The sequence below is a fragment of the Pristiophorus japonicus genome, chromosome 2 (genome assembly GCF_044704955.1).
Source record: "Pristiophorus japonicus isolate sPriJap1 chromosome 2, sPriJap1.hap1, whole genome shotgun sequence".
Taxonomy (NCBI): domain Eukaryota; kingdom Metazoa; phylum Chordata; class Chondrichthyes; family Pristiophoridae; genus Pristiophorus; species Pristiophorus japonicus.
The window spans coordinates 345,873,345-345,895,197 of record NC_091978.1 but is presented as its reverse complement, the minus strand read 5'-3'; the positions used below and the strand labels follow the sequence as shown (position 1 = coordinate 345,895,197).

General features: G+C 40.7%; 1 protein-coding gene across 3 annotated transcripts in view; it reads left to right on the top strand.

The window, feature by feature from the left end:
• LOC139248910 (TBC1 domain family member 14-like) overlaps window positions 1-21,633 on the top strand; it is an 88,351-nt gene extending 66,718 nt beyond the window's left edge. For all 3 annotated transcript variants that reach the window (XM_070872255.1, XM_070872257.1, XM_070872256.1), the window contains 7 exons: window positions 1,063-1,143; window positions 2,061-2,155; window positions 2,973-3,044; window positions 4,778-4,906; window positions 9,524-9,633; window positions 13,047-13,305; window positions 17,465-21,633. In XM_070872255.1, the coding sequence (XP_070728356.1) occupies window positions 1,063-1,143; window positions 2,061-2,155; window positions 2,973-3,044; window positions 4,778-4,906; window positions 9,524-9,633; window positions 13,047-13,305; window positions 17,465-17,530 (812 nt within the window). In that variant the 3' untranslated portion in view covers window positions 17,531-21,633. The remainder of the gene's footprint in view (window positions 1-1,062; window positions 1,144-2,060; window positions 2,156-2,972; window positions 3,045-4,777; window positions 4,907-9,523; window positions 9,634-13,046; window positions 13,306-17,464) is intronic.
• The last annotated feature ends 220 nt before the right edge of the window (window positions 21,634-21,853 follow it).

Here is a 21,853-nt window from a genome sequence, read left to right as displayed (position 1 = left end):
TGCTATTGAGAAACCTTTGTGCTACAGTTGAGCCAGAATACAAATATAGAAGGCACATACAACTAGCCAGTTATGATGCAGTTCTAGTTATTTTGAGAACTCTTTTTCTCTTGTCCTATTAATTGATGTTTCTCATTCTTCTTCCCTACCCCATTGCAAAATTTCTGTTGTATCAGGCGTATGCACAGGTTTCACAGAATATCCCACATGTGAAATTGCATTGTTCAAACTACAGTATCAATCCAGCTTGCAAACAGAAATCTAGATTTATGCTGCTTGAATTACAATTATTAAATCTTTAACAAAGGGTTGTGATAGTGAAAAGCATTAATATGGATTTGACATTGATTATTGGTGATATGCACATCCTTCGCAGACCATACTGGTTTCTCCTCTTGGAGAACTTTCAGTACAGGTACAATGGCTGAAATCTGGCAACCTCTGGACCAATATCGTGCCGGTTTTTGGATTTTGCCGGATTTCAGACGTATTGATTTTCCTGTCCGAAATCCGGCAACCTCGGGACGGAGACTCCGCCGGTTTTCGGATTTTGCTGGATTTTGGACAGCGCTGTTGGCGCATTTTGCCGTCTGCACATCCTCGCCTCCCGCTGATTCTCGCAGCCCGCAGCGCTGTGTTTTTTATCGGTTTCTTCGTCCTTCGCTGCCCGATGTTGCCATCTTGGCCGCCTCAAAAATGTCCGATTTTCAGACAATTCCAGTTTTTGGACAGCCGGATTCGGGACATTGTAGCTGTACTCGCAATATTTGTCATTTATGTTTTTGTGCTCTGTTGAGAGCCATGCTTTGCGGCAGCAAGCTTCTGAGGTGCACAGTTACACAGCAATTAAAATCAGATCAGTTTGGTTCTAAAGCACGTTGTAATAACTATTTGCCATTTTTGCACTGTTCCTAAAATTGGCATGCTATATTCATCTACGATGCTATAAAACACTGCTTCACTTAAAAAAAAAAGTCTTTCAATTTAAGTTGAATTAATTTTAATGCTTAAATTTCTTCAGATGTATTATAAATTCACTTTTTAAATCATTTTGTCTTTCAGAACTGTATGATATTTGCTTAACACGGGCTAAAGACAAATGTAGATCTCTCAGTACAGCACACTCCGATGTCGACAACGAAGGTATTTGTTTGAGTTTAGCTGGGGGCACATGGAGGGGGATTGAATAGAGCTAATGCATTTACCTTTTGCATCTGATAACATTAAGTATTGTATTTCTGTAAACAGTTAATAACATCTCTTAAATATCTGGCTGTGCAGATTCAGTGCCAATGTTAATAAGAAAGGGTTGACTCTTGGGCTTCTTTGAAGGTCTTCATACTGAGTGGGCGGGGTAGAAGAGAATAGATTTAAATGATTAGTTAGATCGTTAACATACAAACTGCAACCTACAATCAGTGCTTGATAAAGATGTCTCTGAAGCTCAACTTAATGTCAGTTAACTATCTTATAATGAGGTTCTTTTTTAAATATAATTTCTCACCATAGCATCTTCCTCTTGGTATGAGAACCAGGTGGTCAGAGATGTGAACTGATCCCCCATGCGTAACTTCTTTGTGGGATTCCACCGAGTAGGTTGTGCAACAACTACTGAAACTCTCCCACTAGTTAGTGGTGGGGTGACCCCATTTATGGCCTGCGAGTTTGATTTGATTAGATGTCCAGCCACTTTCATTGCTGGACAGTATTTTAAACCTGACCCTATCTTCAATGTTTTCTGAAAATGCACCTATCCACCGAGTCAATCCCTTAATGATCCAACAAAAATAAATCAAATTGGTTACCTCTATTCAAATTGAAATACTCTTTTTTTTTTTCTATTTGAAAAATGTAGTAGAAAATGATATTTGCTATTCTTTTAAAATACCAGGTACTATGGAGTCAGTGAATGGTTTGTAGAAAAGTAAGTCCTTTCTGGTATTGCAATGGTTAGCTATTTGGCTGCTTATTGAGGGTTCTCATTCTGCAGCATCACAAGCTAAACTACCTACCAAAGCATTCTGTGGTTATAGAATAATGTATATGTTACTACTTCTCAGATTTAGGATTATCTGCAGCAGACCGGGAAGCCAGTCTGGAGCTCATAAAGTTGGACATTTCTCGCACATTTCCTAACCTTTGTATATTCCAGCAGGTAAACGTTTTCAACCTTTTGATCTGTGAAACTGAGGTGTATTTTGTCCACAATAGACCAGAAGTCCAATGGAATGTGCGCACACACATCTATGTATGGATATAAAAGTTGTGCATGTCCATTTAGTAGATTGATTTGGAAGTATCTGTACCTAATCACTGCAGTGTCCAAACTATTGTCCAGTTATAAAATGTACTGAAAATTGAGCTAAGTTTTAACTTGTGAATATTTAACATCTCAATCTCTTAACCCCCTTTCATCTGGTGATTTCCAAAGCTGACTGGGGATTGAGACAAAAACATCTCCAATTTGCTATCAACATGATTCCCTAAATATATCTCTTTGTGGTAATGAAAATGTGATTGAAAGTCTGTTCTCTATCATCTCAGAATTCTATAAATGTAAAAACTTACTAAAATGCGGGTTATTTTGCAGCTTATATAGAATTATATTTAGTCTTCCAGATATGCAGGCTTTCCAATCCTACTGTGATAAACTGAGGAGCTTTTAACAATGTTAGCACCATTGTCTAATTCTTTCTAAGATTATTGAACATTGATTGCCATCATTGATACAAGAACCACTTTCTAATACATTTTTCCAGTATCATGCTGTTTTTAAAGTGGGCTCCATTTCTAAAACTGCATACTCTAGAAACTTCACTAACCCCATACTGCTTTCCACTTCAAGTTAGTCTTGTTACAGCTGTATTCAATTAAAGTTATATTTGTAGTGCCCTCTTCTCTCTGAGCATTAAGTATCTTGAAATGCCTCTTGTTTATGCTGAACTAAAACTGATATCTACTTATTTTCACAGGGAGGTCCTTATTATGATGTACTGCACAGCATTCTAGGTGCATACACCTGTTACAGACCTGATGTAGGATATGTAAGTCTCTTGCACATATGCAAAGCACCCATGCCTCTACCTCTCTACTGCTCTCTCTTCCTTTAAGATGCTCCTTAGAATCTACCTCTTTGACCAAACTTTTGGTCACCTGTCCCAATATCTCCTTATGTAGCTCGGCCTCAAATTTTGTTTGATAATGCTCCTGTGAAGTGCATCGGGACATTACCTACGCTATCGACGCTATGCAAATGCAAGTTATTTTAAAAATTAAATGATTTACAGTGGTTAATGGATTTCTTTTTGTGGTCCATAATGAGCTTAAAAATATCCATGCTACTTCGAGAGGAAGGATGAAGGTGCTTTCCCATAATTACTATATTACTATGCATCACATAATTACTGGCAGAGAGCCAATCAATCAGTATAATTCCTTCATAACTCATTGTGACATTGGCAGAGCTCTGGGTGCAGGTTGCCTTATTGGTCACACTGCTTGGGGAACGTTGAAGGAAACAACTAGGAAAATGAGGAGAGAAGAGAGAATCATAATGTTACGGATTTTAAAAAGCTGCAAATGCTGAAAATCTGAAATAAAATTCTAAAATACTAAAAATTCACAGAAGGCTTGTTGACAAGACAAAGAATAAATTAACTTTTGGGTGTGGCAAAGAATCAAGGCCCACAATAAATCTTTATAGGTGCTACAGTAATGCATCTTTTTCTTGTATCCCAAATTGTAATTTTTATGCCCTTGTTACATTAGGGACATCATTATGAGTGAGGAGGAATTAAGCCTTTTCATTTCACTTGGACTGACCATGATGTGCTGGTATACTCCAAATCAGCTTTTCTTTGCATATATAGGAGCAACACATAAATGACTTGCCTCTGCATTGGTGTGGGAACTCCCAATTTTCATAGAGAGAATTAGAGTATCCATTGCATGTGCCTTGCTCCACCTATCTGTAAAGACTTTGCAATGTGAGTTAACTAGTCCAAAAGGATCAGACTAGTGCCAGTAAGTAGGGCAGTTTCATTTCTGCATATCATTGGCTTCTGCACCATAATGCTAGCTCCAGCTTGTTATACTGGAGTTGGTCTGTGGAACTCTATTATTAGCTACTTGGGTAATCTCATTAAAGACTGAGTAGTTGGTGCAAAAGTATGGTTTAGCTGCTCTGTAATAGGATCTTCGTGCTGCTAGCAAGGGCTTTAAGAATAATTTTATATTGCCTGGCATGCATTTAAGAAAAGCTGTGTCAATACTATACCATACAATTGCCTGTGAGTTTGAAGTTAAAATATAGTACAATATTCGTTCAAAAAATAAATCTTTGGACAATGTTACCAGTGAAGTGCAAGTAAAGACCTCTGCACCTGTGCAGAAGGCACTGAGGTATTCTGCAGGAGTTGGTTGTGTGTGAGGGCTTAAAGTGTAATTACCAACTTGGTGTTCAATTGAAGAAAGTATGCAATCAAAATGAAGAATAATTTACTTTCTGTTAATGTTAGGTAGCAGCATGCAATATGTTTGACATTGGAACAAATAAATGATCTACACCCATCATTAAATATGAAATATCTGTAATATACTTTGGTCAATTAAAGGCAGTAATTCAATCTCAAGATTATGATCTTGAAATATTTGAACTTCTCTATAATTGTGTAATCAATCCTCTGATTTAGTGAATGTCATCATTCTTTACCAGATATTATTTGGTCCACTAAATTATAGCCACCACATGTTCACTCTGAATTTTCTCTTTCAAAAGGTGCAGGGAATGTCATTTGTTGCTGCTGTGCTGATTCTAAACCTGGATACTGCAGATGCCTTCATTGCCTTTGCTAACTTATTGAACAAACCATGTCAAATGGCATTTTTTCGTGTGGACCATGGCCTTGTGAGTATTTCAATGCATTAGTCTTGTCATTTGGAGGTTCCTTGGTATAGACCAGTTCTCTGAGGAAAGTTGAACAGCGTATGTAATTTAAAATTGTGTTGTAATTAAATGGCGGAACTAGATTTTAAATGATATTCTGCCCAAGGAGCGGGTTTTACTCCATTTTTCAGCTAGACTTTAAGGGTGGCATGGTAGAGGAAAGGACAGAGCGAGACATGAGGGAGAAAATAAACAAGATTTTATTACAGTGAAGGTTTGCCTGCAATGCAGAGCAGGATTAATGAATAGAGGTTATGTGTATGATGCTTGCAGGTTGCTTTTATTTGACATTTTGTAATACTGTACTAGGTTGTATCATGATGGAGAAACTAATTGGAAGGTTACAGAAACTTTTTATGGCTGACTAGAAACACATAGAAAAATAGGTGCAGAGGTAGAGCATTCGGTCCTCCGAGCCTGCACCACCATTCAATAAGATCATGGGCCCAAGTTTCGGGCCGCGCCTAAAACGATGCAGCCCGGACTTGGAAGCCCGTTTTTCGTGCCACAAAGTGTGCCTAAAAAAAACTTACCTATTCTCCAGCTCCCTGCAGGTCCTCTGGAGCTGGGCGCGGCGCAGCACGAGCTGTAGGGGGCGGACCCAGATCCCTGCGCTGAAAACAGTGCCGGGACCTCTGCACATGCGCACTACAGTGGGCGCGCATGTGCAGTAGCTCCAGGTGCCCAAAACTGTGGGAGGGGCCTGAAGCACGCAGCCCCAAGCCCTGGCCGAATGGCCTCACTGGGGCTGCGTGAATAAGGCTCCTCCCACCTGACTCGACCTCTGCTCCCCCTCGACCCGACCTCCGCTCCCCCCACCCGATCCGACCCCCCCCCCCCCCCGCGCGACTTTCTCTCTCTTTCCCCCCTCCCCCCGGACCTCCGCGACTCTTCTCCCTCCCCCCCCCCCCGGAGACCTGACTCCACCTACCTGTAACCTGTAAATACAGCCCGACGTCTTGGGCCCGGCCGTTCAGCCTCCTTCTCTCCCTCCCTCCCTCCATCCTCTCTCCCTTCTCTCCCTTCTCTCCCTTCTCTCCCTTCTCTCCCTTCTCTCCCTTCTCTCCCTTCTCTCCCTTCTCTCCCTCCATCCCTCCATCCTCTCTCCCTTCTCCCCCCCTCCTCTTCCCCCCCTACCCCCCCCTCCTCTACCCCCCTCCCCCTCCTCTCCCCCTAGCCCCCTCCCCCTCCTCTCCCCCCTACCTCTCCTCCCCCTCATTTCCCCTCCACCTCCCCCTTCCCCCCCATCTCCCCTCCCCCTTCCCCCCCATCTCCCCTCCCCCTCCCCCCCATCTCCCCTCCCCCTCCCCCCCCATCTCCCCTCCCCCTCCCCCCCCATCTCCCCTCCCCCTCCCCCCCCATCTCCCCTCCCCCCCCATCTCCCATCTCCCCCTCCCCCCCCATCTCCCATCTCCCCCTACCACCCCCTCCCCCTCCCTCTCCTCCTACCACCCCCTTCTCCCCTCCTCCACCTCTCCTCCTCACCCCACCCCACCCCCCTTCTCCCCCTCCTCTCGCTGTCAGAAACACAGACACTGACAGAGTGAGAGAGACACACACAGACAGAGATAGAGACACTGACCGAGACACACTGGGGGGGCCGTCCCAGCATGCTGTTGGAGGACTCCCGGTGCTGCAGTCGGTAAGTAGAAAATGTTTTATTTATTGATTTTAAAAAATATATATTTTTTTTGATTGATTTATTGATGTATTTATCATTTATTATTGATGATGGCTCTTTATTTGTAAAACTGAAGTGTTTAATGTTTGTAAACTTCCCTTTAAACCCTAGCGCCCCCCACCTTTCCCTACACCTAATTTGTAACCTACACCTGATTTTCTAAAGTGTAGACAAGGTTTTTTCGAACGTACAAAAATCTTCACTTACTCCATTCTAAGTTAGTTTGGAGTAAGTTTTCACTGCCTAAACTTTGAAAACAGGCATAAGTGGCCGGACACGCCCCCTTTTGAAAAAAAAATTCTGTTCCAAAGTGAAACTGTTCTAACTGACTAGAACTGGAGCAAACTAAATGCAGAGAATTCAAATTTCTAAGATACTCCATTCTAAACCAGGTGCTCCAAAAAATCAGGAGCAACTCAGGCTGAAACTTGGCCCCCATGAATGTAGAAATGGTGGTATTGCATCGAGAAATGTTTCTATCTTTAAAAATATAGCTGAATGGTTTGGTTTATTTTTTTTAAGTTGCTTTAACAATAAAACATTATTTCACAGCACTGAGAAGTCCCTGCTTATTGTACTGAATTGCTGTATTCCGACCTGTGCTATAATCCCCTACTGAGAGGATCAGTAGGTTAGTGCATCTCTGCAGCCAGTCTCTAGCAGATACAAAAGAAGAGCCATGAATGTGTGTGTGGGGTGGGGGTGAGTCAGAAGAGTGGAGAATATCTTCCTGTACTTAACTGCCTCTAGTTTCAACTCATTAGTGATACAGGACCCACATTTCCCCAGGAATTGCTCTTTTTTTTTTTTGGAGCAACTTGATTTTTCTGGAGTATCCTTTCAGTTGCAATTCTGGCCATTTAATTTGCAGCAGTGTAAGTGAGTTAGTCAGGTTTTTTTTTCCAAAAGGAGGCATTACCAACCACTTATGCCTGTTTTGGCCATTTAAGCAAGTTTAGCCAGCTAAAAATTCCTCTAAGCTAACTTAGGCCAGCGTAAATGGACACTCTTATACGTTCAGTAAAACCTTGTGGTGACTTAAGAAATCAGTGCAGGTAGCCAGAGATGGGGACGGGGGGAGGAAGAGGGGGAACCTTGCAAAGCACTAAACACCTTCAACATTAACGAAGCATAAATATATTTAAAGCACCAAGCACTAAACAAAGCAGTATATTTGCACCAAGCACAAAAAGTAATAAGCAATTAATTAACAAATAAAAAAAATAGAAGGAACCCTACACCTAAAGCACCAAGACCAAAGTAATAAGCAATCAATCAATCAGTAAATAACACACAAAAAATAGAAGTCCTACCTTAGGAAATGCAGCGGGCCGCCGATGAGCGAGCCCAATCGGCCAGGGCTAGGGATGGCGTGCTTTGGGCCCCTTCACACAGCCTGCAGCGCGCACTCAGATTCGGCCTGCCGGGAGCTACTGCACATGCGCGCAGACTCTAGCGCACATGTGCAGAGGTTCCAACACTGTTTTCAGCGCCCCCAATCCACTGGGCCATACTACGCCACCACCAAGGAGAGGCTGGGGAGCGGCCAGAATCGGGAGGAAGATTTTCAGCGCGCTTAGAGGCGAACAAAAGCGGCGCACCTCCAGTGAGGGCGCCAGAAAAAGGGGTTGGGGAAATTTGAGCCCATTCAACCAACTTCTATTGTAGGAACCTTGGACTGCTTCCCCTCCCAAACCCATGAGTGCTCCAGCCAGTTGGTAGCAGTGACCCAAGATCAGTTAGTTTAGCATGTATTAGAGATTGGATCAGAGATCCTTCTGATCTATTCACCAGATAAACTCTGACATTGGGGTAATTCTAGAAATTGTTTTTAAGCTTAAAAATATGCACATACATATTATTTGTTGAGCATTTTTCATACAAATCTTGTATATATTTTATATATAAAGTGCAGACTAATTAAACCAGTCTTCATTTACTGTATTAATATAAATGCCTTACCTGTTTACTGACTTTACATAATGTTGTCTCCATGACTTGAACCAGGTTTAAATCAGGCAGTCGCTTACAATGACCAAGAAACAATAACCATTATCCATTTCGTTTCATTTTCAAAATTGCTGCCAACAGCGTGCTGAGTACTCTGTATATTTTTGTAAATAAACACTTGTGCTTACTCACTAGTTTGCACGTTGGAGGGAGGGTAGCTACAAAGGTAGGGTCTAGGCACTGTGTTATAAAGAACTTGGTTTGCCAAGCTGAAAACACTGATCTGGGTGGACTAGTTGGGCCGAATGGCCTATCTCTGTGCTGTGCATTCTATGTATATATGTAAATATGTTGGGGGCAGAGTTTATTTCCAGTGAGGTAGAAAAATGTTTCAGGTGAATGTTTGAGATTTTGAAAGGGTGGGCACTTGCCATCAATTTCCATCAAAGATTCTGTCAGTGAATAATAAAACATTAATTTATATGGTGGTGCAAATGATTACACCCATGTCCTCTATAGAGACAACACTAAAATGATGGCGATAATGCTGATGACCTCTATAGATGAAAGCCAAAAGTATTCAGAAAACCTAAATTCACTGAATGCAAACAGGAACTTTTGGCAAAAGTATTAATAGGTAGAAGGTCTACAGTTTCCTATACCGGCCATCGCATATAGCGGGCAAATCGTGTTCGTGCCAATGCGCCTGCTATAAGCTATGGGGCCTGTGTTTTATATGAAGCATTTTATTGCAGATTTTATTTTAAAAGTCTTAACTACAGTTAGCAACATTTTCAGTAAGTACTTGATGGTGATCTGCAATTGTGACGTTAAATCTTGGTAGGCTAAGTATTTTAACTGAATATTGCTTATTCTAATTAATAGGACTAAGGATTCGTTTCTTGTCATTGTAACAACTTGATGCACACTTGTTTCCCCCCATATAGATGTTGAAATATTTTTCAGCCTTTGAGGTGTTCTTTGAGGAAAACCTACCACCGTTGTTTGCACATTTCAAGAAAAACAACCTTACCCCAGATATTTATTTAATTGACTGGTAAGCAGTGTTTTCTTAACTGTTAAACTTTTAATTAGCCACTCTGACTGCAATTTAAGTCTAATTGAATGCATTCCTTCCTTCATTATTTTTTTTAATTTAGCGTTGCCTTTTCCTTCAGACTGCTCTATCTTTGGCTGTGATTTCGCCTACAATCTAATTCTTCTTTTGCATTCTTTCGTCGTGAAATTAATTTTTCTCAGCTCATCTCAAATTTGCACGAAAAATATTATTCCTAGTTCATTCTGGGTTCTTGATTACTCCTAATACAGAAATTGGCGCCCACAGCAGACCAACTGCTTACAGTGCTTCTATGTGGGCTGCCCCAATCTGTGAGAACACCACCGCAGGTCGGGGCTATAAATAGAGCTGGCGCGCCGGGCCCTGGAACATCGTGGCGGAGGTGCGGCGAATGAGGGTACGGGGCCCAGAAGAGCCGAGGGCCCAGGGGCAGAATGGACCTGCCCACACTGCGATATGTATACGCACTAGGTCTGTGCAGCAGAGCAGGTCTCCAGTCATTCTTGCCACTGGATAAAGATCTAGCTCGGTCAAGCCCGTGAGTGGCTGATGTGCAACGGTCACCACATGTTAAAAAAATTCACGCATAGACATCTTCCACCCCCTCAACTGGAGTTCAGGACTGGAACATCGGGTCCTTCATTGAAACATCTGTGAACTCTTGTGGAAGCAAGTCATCCTCGTTCGAGAGACCGCCTATGATGATGTGCTTTACCCAAAATTTGAAGTCCACATTATAAAGTTTTGAAGTCTCACGTTCCGTGATTTTTATGCTATTTCTCATTCCATGGCTCCTCTCAACCTTTTGCCACCATTCTGCAGAATGAGAATCCTCTTATCTGTTTCTCAACTGTGGTCCACGGACCCCTGGGGGGGTCAATAGAGACTTTCCAGGATGTCCATGTCTGGAGGTAATTTCAAGCCTGCTCCTCTTTATAAAACCAGCACTAATTCGATTCTAGTGAATTATTCCCAACTGCTAGGCCTGCGGCCTCAGAGGTCCACAGCTCTCACTCACTTTGCAATGAGTGCTCCCTGCAGGTCGAGCCGATTCCTCTCCTTGACAACTCAGTCATGTGCTATCCTCACTACATTATATCGGCGCACCTGCGGGGCCCTTCAAATGCGAGCCTGAACTTGTTCACGCAAACACGTACAATCCCATAGTACAGTTGTTGCAGAACATGGCAGTAAGACATTCTTCCAGCAGCATCCCAGCATGTTCATGGGTGCTCGTGCCCTCGCTCACCTTGGCCAACTTGCTGACTGCTTTAAAAATTGTCCAGCGCTAAGTGGCTAATAGTGACCATTTGTTGCTGCGGAGTGCCCAGAATTGGTGCAAGAAGCAGGCACACCCAAGTAAAAACCTGTTTTCTTAAAACACTCTTTACATGCCTCTCTTTCATACGAGTATGATAGTCATTTAGGTGGGGGGAGGGAGGTGGTCCACGATTACAAGTAGATTCAGGGGTCCGTGATTATTAAATCGATTTGAAAAGGGGGCCTTCAACCAAAAAAGTTTGTGAACCATTGTTATGGGACTGATAGCTGAGTGCTTCCATAAATTACACACATTGTTTCAAAAGCAATTAAAACAAGTTTCTGTTGGTATCTCTTCTGGTCTCGACACTCCAAAAACTGACAAACTGGGTGTTAACTGTATTGAAGTTTTAAACTATTTTTAGAGGTGCGCTTTCTTATTATGAGGTTTTATTTTTAAAAAATAAACAGCTTCTTGAAATGTTGAATGCTTTAGTGCCAGGAATCATTCATTAATCCAGTTCTCATACACACATGTATGTACATGGTGCCAAAAAGCTTGTGGCTTTTATGTAATTTACAAAAGGATAATCTTAGACAATTCCCACTAATGTGCTTACATGCTGTATTGGAAGGTGAGGTATAATTGAAACCCTTCACGAGAGAAAGTCAACCTCCATGGTGATATACTCCCTCATAGTGAGTGGGGAAACCTAAAAGACAGGGGGGGGCAGGGGGAGTTAAATTTTCGAAAGCCGGAGAGGGGTGATTTGAAGTTCATCTGTTTAAATCCACGTGGCTTCTGGTTCAGTGTTTAGCACCCTTGGAATTATTTTTTTCACCATGGGTTGGGAATGCTTGGTAAATACACCAGCTTTCCCTGTTATAAGATAGTCAGTCTTCAGGTGAAGTGGCGTTGGGGGACAATTAGATGACTGCACACAGGCATAATTACGTCCCCATTTTAAAATGATTCATTCTGTCCTTATTTCTAGATTTCCTTAAATTGCGATGTCCACATTTAATATGGAAGCTACCTATACAGTCCCCATCAGTTACACTGTTCATGCTTGGCACAAGTCAGCCACCTATATCTTGCAAATGGTGCTAACAAATTTTCTATTACCATAGGAGTCAATTAGAAAGGTGCCACTTATAATGTATTAAGCATGATGACTATTTCAGGCAGTTCAGTAAGTACTTACCCTGTACTTGCCAATTTTTAAATGGATTGTTAATTTCAGCCAAAGTCTAGCCTTCATGCAGTTTCAGTCAGCTGTTCATGCCTCATAAAAGTGCGATTATTTTAGTAATGAGATTCTGGATGCAACTGCTAACAATTAGGAGGGGCAGTTGCCAAGTGAGATTTCCTGTGTTTTTTTAAAAAAATATATATTTTCTGATTACCTTTTTTGGTTTTACCATCCACCATGCATAGCGAGCAAATCGCGTTAACACCAATGCGCAAGCTATAAATTGTGGAGACTAAGTTTGTTGTATTATAATTACACCCTCTTGTCAGTGGTCGTGCTGCAGCATCTCCACTGGTGGGAGGGTGTAATTATAGCATGACAAATTTACTATAGGCAATTTCCATTATAAATATGGACATTAATATAAGAAGAAATAATAGAAGCAAGAGTAGGCCATTTGGCCCCTCGACCCTGCTCTGCCATTCAATAAGATCTGGTCTTGGTTAACTCCACTTTCCTGCCTGCTCCCCATAACCCTTGACTCCCTTATCATTCAAAGATCTGTTTATCTCCGCCTTAAATATATTCAATGACCCAGCCTCCACAACTCTGGGGTAAAGAATTCCAAAGATTCACGACCCTCTGAGAAAAGGAATTCTTCATTTATGTTTTAAATGGGCTTCCTTCAAGCATCAAGTAGGCATTTGTTATCCACAAGAAATGTTTTCAAACTAGCCTGAATTTGGTACACAAATAGGAAAATCACTTTCTGGAGAAACTTGAACAGCACACTTTCATTGGTAAAACAATGCTCCCGCAACCTGAATTTATTTTATATATTTAAAAAAAACTTAATTCAAGTAAATATTTGAATTATAAATGTTACAAGTAATACTTACATTTTATTGGAGGTGTAATATTGTGTTTAATTCCTTTCAGGATCTTTACTCTGTACAGTAAATCTTTCCCTTTGGACCTTGCGTGTCGTGTCTGGGATGTATTCTGCCGTGATGGAGAGGAGTTTCTTTTCAGAACTGCTCTGGGGATCTTAAAGATCTATGAGGATATTTTGAACCAAATGGATTTTATCCACATGGCACAGTTCCTGACTAAGCTCCCTGAAGATATGTCATCTGAGGATCTGTTTGGAGCCATTTCAACCATTCATATGCAGAGTAGAAATAAAAAGTGGGCTCAGGTAAGAGTGAAGTTATGTTCTTTGTTACCAGAAGGGAGAAAATAATTTCAATATAATGCCCAGCGATTTCCCCCCCCCCCGCCCCTGTTGAAGATATTTAAATTAATTATTACAAAATGAAACTCATTTACAAGTTTTTCATCAGTGGAATATGTGGCATTTTGTAGAGATTGACTTATCGCTGGTCTTTCAAATAATCAGGATCGATTATGAACAAATATGGTGGGTATATTGCATTTAATCGAAGTTTGACGAAATATAACAACTAGTTATACAGCAAAAGCATACGACCATGATAAGTAGCTGGTACCAGACCCGATCAGACAAATGGCTGGCGTGCTCGAAGAGCTGCTCTTCTCCCTCTCTCCCTGAACTACTCGAGTGTTAGATCCACCCTCAGGAGCTCTCACACCACATTCTACGCTCAGGGCTTTTCAGATCTTTCTTTTATACTTTTTTAGGGGTGGGCCTGGGGTAAAATATTGGCAAGACCATTTAACCTATAGAGTTTCACCTTAAAACCAGGTTCCCAATGGTATGTCGAGTTCTTTGTTTAAGCCATGGGAAAAGACCAACTCCTGTTATCTTCCACCTGTCAGGGTTCTTCTCATAGCCATTACACACAGGTTCTGTACTTGACCAATCATGGCCTTGCAGCATGTTGAGGACTGTCTTCCCCATAACTCATCCAGCCCTGTCCTCCCAAGGCTAGAGTCTCTTATTTCGTACTCATTTTCTACGAAAACAAAACTTAACCAGTTTCAGTAAAACATAACTTGTACATTAACCCCTTACTTATCTCGAGCTCTAAGGCAATCATTAAACACAGTATTATTCACGTCACAATTTCATTTGCATAACCGTATACATTTTAGGTACTCCTAATTTCTAACAATTTGGTATCAATTATAGCTATATTAATCAATTCATTCAATCAGTTCTGGGCTTGATTTGTTTTCTTCTGGTTTAACTGTTATATTGATGCTAGACGAGAAAATTCCATTACATGTCTACTTCATGATCCCGGACATGCAGTAACTGTTAGTTTACAGACTCTTGCTGTCATGGTCTTTTTTCCCTGTTTAAAACATAAATATTGATGATGGGTGGTAGGAATAAAGAGATTTGTAAGACTAGCATTTATGTAGCTCCTTATCACATCTGAAATTTGTACACATCGAATCATACAGTGATCCCCATAGAGTGATAGAAATTACAGCACAGGAGGCCATTCAGCCTATCATGTCTATGCTGATTACCTCAACTTGGAGCTGTCTGCTATAATCCCATTTTCTGCCCTTTCCCCTTATCCTTTTTGTATTCTTTTTCAAATACTTAACTAGTTACCTTTTAAACAATAATCTCTGCCTCAATATTATGTCGGTAATGGGCAACCATTGTGCATAAGCAAGATTACATAGGATTACGGCACAGAAACAAGCCATTCAGCCTAACCAGTCCATGCTGATGTTTATGCTCCACTTGAGCCTCCTTCCGTCTTTCCTGAATTAAATCTATCAGCGCAACCCTCTATTCTTTTCTCCCTCGTATGCTTGTCTAGCCTCCCCTTAAATTAATCTATACTATTCGCTTCAATCACTCCATGTAGTAGTGAGTTCCACATTCTCACCACAAGCAACAGAGAGATGAGTTACTAAATCTGTCTGTGGTGCTTGTTAAGGGAGGGATGCTAACCAGACTTAAATTCCCAGAAGAACAGGAACATCCACCTGAATCACTAGAATAAGCAGACAGAGTCTTGATTTAACATCTCATCCAAATGATGACAATGCAGTAGTCCCTTCGTGCTGTCTAGATTATATGCTTGAGTTGTGCAATGGACTTGAATTTACACTTTTCTGACTTGAGGCAAGAGTACCATTATCTGAGCCAAGATTATGCCTTAGTTCAAGAATGTTCTGGCAGTGGACTGAGCAAGACGAGGAACGCTGTGTTCAGTGCTATAATCGAATACATTTGCCATAGATCACCCGATTGTCTTCTGCAAAAATGGATATGCAAAAGGCAGGGAGTCTTGGAAAATGAAATTATAAACAACAACACTGGCATTGAACTGATGTGGAGGTACATAGTTATTCTTTAGCCTTATGTTAAAGTTTTCATTAAATTGGAATTCTCACTCATTGGGCTGTAAAAGGCAACCAGTGTGGAAACTAGAACAATTAAATCCATGAGTGCATTGGAAGGAAGATGAGAAATAGGGCAATGCATGTCAAAGTTAGGGGTTAAAGCATAGTGGTTAGCTTACTGGACAAGTAATCCAGAGATAAGAGTTCAAATCCCACCACGGCAGTTAGGGATATCCTAGCAAGCCACTCAGTTGTACCAAATCACTACGACAAAGTCAGCACTGTGGGAGTATCTTCATCACAAGGACTGCAGCGGTTCAAGAAGGCAGTTCACCACCACCATCTCTAGGGCAGTTAGGGATGGACAATACATGCTGGCTTTACCAACGACACCCACATCCTATGAACAAATAAATAAAAATAAAAATGTTCATGCGAAGTAGATGGAACCTCTGTCTATGTTTGCTGCTGAGTGCCAGGAATAGAAACATAGAAATTAGGTGCAGGAGCAGGCCATTCAACCTTTCGAGCCTGCACCGCCATTCAATAAGATCATGGCTGATCATTCAACCTCGGTACCCCTTTCCTGCTTTCTCTCCATACGCCTTGATCCCTTTGGCCGTAAGGGCCATATCTTACTCCCTTTTGAATATATCTAACGAACTTTCCTCAACAACTCTGCGGTAGGGAATTCCACAAGTTAACCACTCTGAGTGAAGAAGTTTCTCCTCCCCTCGGTCCTAAATGGCTTACCCCTTATCCTTAGACTATGACCCCTGTTCTGGAACTCCCCAGCAGCGGGAACATTCTTCCTGCCTCTAACCTGTCCAATCCCATCAGAATTTTATATGTTTGAGTTCCCCTTTCATTCTTCTAAACTCCAGCGGATACAAGCCCAGTTGATCCAGTCTCTCCTCATATGTCAGTCCTGCCATCCCGGCAATCAGTCTGGTGAACCTTTGCTGTACTCCCTCAATAGCAAGAATGTCCTTCCTCAGATTAGGAGACCAAAACTGAACAATTATTCCAGGTGCAGCTTCACCAAGGCTCTGTACAACTGCAGTAAGACCTCCCTGCTCCTGTACTCGCATCCTCTAACTATGAAGGCCAACATGCCATTTGCTGCCTTCACCGCCTGCTGTACCTGCATGCCAACCTTCAATGACTGATGTACCAGGACACCCAGGTCTCGTTGCACCTCCCCTTTTCCTAATCTGTCACCATTCAGATAATATTCTGTCTTCCTGTTTTTGCCACCAAAGTGGATAACCTCACGTTTATCCACATTATACTGCACCTGCTATGCGTTTGCCCACTCACCTAACCTGTCCAAGTCACCCTGCAGCCTCTTAGCATCCTCCTCACAGCTCACACTGCCACCCAGCTTACTGTCATCTGCAAACTTGGAGATATTACATTCAATTCCTTCATCTAAATCATTAATGTATATTGTCAATAGCTGGAGTCCCAGCACTGAACTCTGTGGCACCCCATTGGTCACTGCCTGTCATTCTGAAAAGGACCCATTTATTCCGACTCTCTGCTTCCTGTCTGCCAACCAGTTCTCTATCCACGTCAATACATTACCCCCAATACCATGTGCTTTAATTTTGCACGCTAATCTCTTGTGTGGGACCTTGTCAAAAGCCTTTTGAAAGTCCAGAAACACCACATGCACTGGTTCTCCCTTGTCCACTCTACTAGTTACATCCTCACAACATTCTAGAAGATTTGTCAAGCATAATTTCCCTTTCATAAATCCATGCTGACTTGGACCGATCCTGACGCTGGTTTCCAAATGCACTGCTATTTCATCTTTAATAATTGATTCCAACATTTTCCCCACCACCGATGTCAAGTTAACTGGTCTATAATTCCCAGTTTTCTCTCTCCCTCCTTTTTTAAAAAGTGATGTTACATTAGCTACCCTCCAGTCCATAGGAACTAATCGAGTCAACAGAATGTTGGAAAATGATCACCAATGCATCCACTAAACTTGATAGATAATCTGAAGTGCTGCACTGATTTCATGAGTGATGAGTAATTTTATTTTAATTTTCCACACTCAGGTATTGTCAGCACTGCAAAAAGATACGAAAGAGCTAGATAAAGGAAGCCCTGCTCTGAAACGATGACCTGCATATTTGAACATTTGAAGACATGTTGCAGTACATTATGACCGTTAAAATGCAAACCAGACTTTGTTCATCACAGTGGTGGGGTTCTTGCTGTACTTTACAGCTATCCTCGAGTTGTCTGATACTAACACTGGAGTTAGCCTTAAAAGAATACACTTACATAATTGAAATCATGGATGCAGCCTTAAGAATCTTGAACAGCCTCATCTATCTATCATGTGATGTTACTTTATTTGAACAATTTTAAATCCCATTAATATAGTATAATGGAAGTATTTACTTCAGGTCTCAATTGTTCGATCAACTATACATAAAGCAGTTTAAGTGGATGGTACATAAAATGCTGTCTGCGAAATCACAAATTTGATCACTCGTGTCTGCTTTCAAATGGAATGGGTTTAGTAAATTTTGGCAGTGTAGTTTTCCTTTCATCTCTGCTGTCCTCATTTCATGCTACTTGTGTCAGGAGATCTAGGTAATGTCAAACTTAAACCACAAATTAGTGTTCCCAACCATTTTGACTACCTTTTTGTAGCTGGAAGCATCTAACTTCAAAAATGTTCATACTTCACCTCCCCCTGTTTACAGCAAATTACATCTTTAAAAAAAAATATATAACTATATAAGCATTCCTAGTAATTTGACCTCATCTGATCTCTCCTTAAATGAGAAGCCAGAACAGTGGCTGCATCCATTCAGCATAAACTGTTTAGAATCATACCACGGAATCTTTTTATAAGCTTTACATTGAAATAGAACTGCTGTCATTTTGTTGCTACTTGTCCAAACAAATACCAGGGTAATGTTAAATGTAATAAATAATGTACAAACATATGATTTTCAGTAGCAAAATAAGTTTATTTTTGCAGGCAACATGATGTAATGCAGTTTCTACATCAGCATCATCTTTATAAAAGTTTCACATTGACTGTGGCCATTGATTCAATCGATCCATTGCAATCAGCAAAAAAATCTAAAGTTAGCATATGTATGTCAATGAGTTTAATGCTATATTTACAGTACATTAAGGAGCAATTGCTGTGGAGTGGCAGAAGACTGCTCCATGCATGTGCACTCAAATGTATGTGTGATATGTACCTTGCCAATCTCCAACTCGGGGCAGTTTTCTCTGATTGAGAATTGATAAGTGACTTGCTGTACCACCAGAAGTTTAAAAGGAAAGTTAAAAAACAGAATTACTTTTTAACAGCTGCTGGAACTGTTGGAGATGAGCTCACTTTTATCATTACTGACCTGTACTAGCAGCTTCATATTACCTTGACATACTGAAAATATCAATGTGGCATAAAACATGTGAATTTTGGAGTTCTGGTTACATTCATAAATCATTCACTCGTACTCCTCCAATGGTTCAGTTTTATAAAGCCACTGGTGTAACTGACCCATAATGACCAATAGCATTTGGGTCTGATTCTTGGACTGTACTTAGTTAGCAGGTCCCTTGGGTTAGAGGTTTTTTAAAAAATCCACCAGGACCTCAGCTTTTGATTGTTATACTGTGATACCTATTGGAAAGTCCACGTGTGGACATCGGGTTAGTAAAGGATTGGGCTCATCTGTGAAGCAGTGCAGTGTCGGAGAGTGCTTGCAATGCCATATTAGTTCACACCTTCAGGAAATAAAACCTTTGAGAAAACATTAACTCCAGTTTGGAATTCTAGGCATATTCATAAATCAGTCATTCACTCTGTTGATGTTGGAACTGGTTAAATTAAATTATCATTTTGTAATTCAAATGATCTATCTATTCCAAATATATTTTAATCTAAAATAGTACAGAACATGGTTACATTTATTCCCAAGTTGTATACCCATTAATATTTATGATCTTTCCCACCCTCTTTTCCTAGAAATTATTTTTCTCCATTCTGCTGACGGCAGTAACTCTTGTGTGTGCATAGTACCGCATCCAGGTGGCCACTCTTCATTTTGAGCCTAAACAATGAGGCATCGCTGCCGTTCAGCCTTGCCCCTTCCATCCAGTGTGCATGTTCCAGCAGGAGCCATTCAATATCGAGCAAGAGCACTGCCCAATTTTCTTCCTCATCAACTGTTACTCTAATTTCTGTATCTAACGGTAGCAGTCCACCACCAGTGTGCAGAGATCAGCACAAACCAGTGATCAAACCTGCAACTTTGGAGGTTGTTTAGCATAAACAAACACTAGGGTACCTCTGACAATAAGATACTTTGACATCAAACTGAATCTAGTTCTAAATTCAGTCCTCGTTCGGTTAAACTTTGTTTGGTATTGAAATTTGTTAGTACTGATACATGTTGGGATGAGTTACTGAATTGGTGGTAATGTGCAATATGTCTGTCAGGACAGTCGCTGATTAACACTGTCCAGTAACTTGCTGACCTGATGGAGCTAGCACCAAAAGTTTAAACTGGAAACATCTAATTGCATGGTTGGATTTTGTTCCATGCTGTCGGGTTAACATGTTTGCAGGGTTAGCGAGTCAACTTCTGCTAAAATGATTCCAAAATATTGCATTCCCAATTAACCTCAAACACTTATATTATGTTCCAACTTTCCCATGCTTTATGATCAATGTGCAATCAACGGTTACATGTATTTGAACGGCAAACTCCTCATTTACACTTCTAAAGATAGGATAACTTGGGTTTATGAACACAAAGATGTGATGACCTTTGAGTATTGATGTCATTTTGGTTTGTGTACATGTGACCTGAAATTTCCTTTTGAGGAATGGACAATATTGAAATAGATGGCACCACCGTCAAACGGTGTTGTAAGCTTTTCCACGCTTGTGTGATCATTGTGCAAACTCCTCAATGAGTTGATGTGTAGTAGGACTTTAATCAGCGGAGACTAGGCCATACAGAATCAATGTCCCATCTGGGATGAATCATTCCCAAATTAAGAGTAACAGCACTGTTACTATATTTGGAAACCCGATTTGAAACCAAATGCAACAGGAGATTGTATATTTTCCATGTTTAAAATTTGAATTAAGTGAAACAAAAAGCATATAACATTACACAAAGGCCAGGAATATGTTTTATTCTGGGTAATGTGCAAAATCAACAGGTCAAGTTAACAATTGTGTATCTGGGTTATGCAAAACATTGTGGCCAAAAGTGAAAAAGCATAGTACCGTATACAGGGTCACTCCCAACGGAGGATATAAAAAGTGAACTATAAACCAAGCCACTCCTTTCCCACTGACTTCTGTAGGAGATATAAATAATATGATAGAGGCCTGTTAGCAGGGAGCGAACTATTTGCACTTGGTATTTTGTCTGTATAACCAATACTTGTTAGGCTACTTTTTTTTTCCAGTTTGTGTGCAGTACTTTTATCATTCAATTATTTTTGTAGATGTGGGTCATCATACAGATGAAGATTTATTCTGGTAGAGTGAAGAGTTAAATGCTGCAATAATTGAATATTTGCACAGTTTCTGAGAGAATTTATCATGAAATAGCCCCCATCTGGGGTGTTAGTGAATCGAAGAACTTTTTCTTTAATTTGATTAGGTTTGAGGTACTTAAGTGACAGACAATGCAATTATGATGTGTATATAAGTCTCAATTGAATTAGATTATTTCAAGTTGTACAGATTGAAATGTTTAAAGACTATGTTTATATCTGTTTTGGAGGACCATGCACCGTACCATTTCATTTTGACTGCAGTGTGATTTATTTCTTGCTTTTGAATTTTTGTTTTGAGCGGGGTATTGCCGTTTTCACTCCTGATTTCTGGATTTTGTGAAGTTTCTGCTGTTTTGGCACTGGAAGTGATTTTCACACATTTTACATATGCTTCATTAATCGTACAATCACTGGAATGTAATTGACAGTTTCAACTTTATGAAGTAACATTTTAAAAAGCACGCCTGCAGATTTAATAATGGTACACGCCCTATTAATCTTTCTAGTCTGTTTCTGTCTTGGCTGTAAATGCTTTAAACTGAGCGAAGCTGGGAAGTGTTTATTCAGCCGATTGTGACAGAAGCTGTGCTAAACACACAATATAAGAATTCCCTTCAAATGTATATAAGATGTTTTCCTAAAAGAAAGATCTCTGAATAAAGGCACACCTGTAGTGAAATGTTTGGTCTTTGTGTTTTTTTTTTATAGGGTTCTGCAACTGTGATTCCCTTTTCGTTACTAAGTTCAGATGGAGTTCTGGAAACTAATTTAAACCAAAGCAGTTAGACACTAAAAAGGTTATCAATACAGTAGGCCAAACCAGAGTACACCTTTCAAACTTTCAAAATATGGCATCAGATATTATAGTAGTGGCTTCGGGGAGATTTTGGCAACTTGGA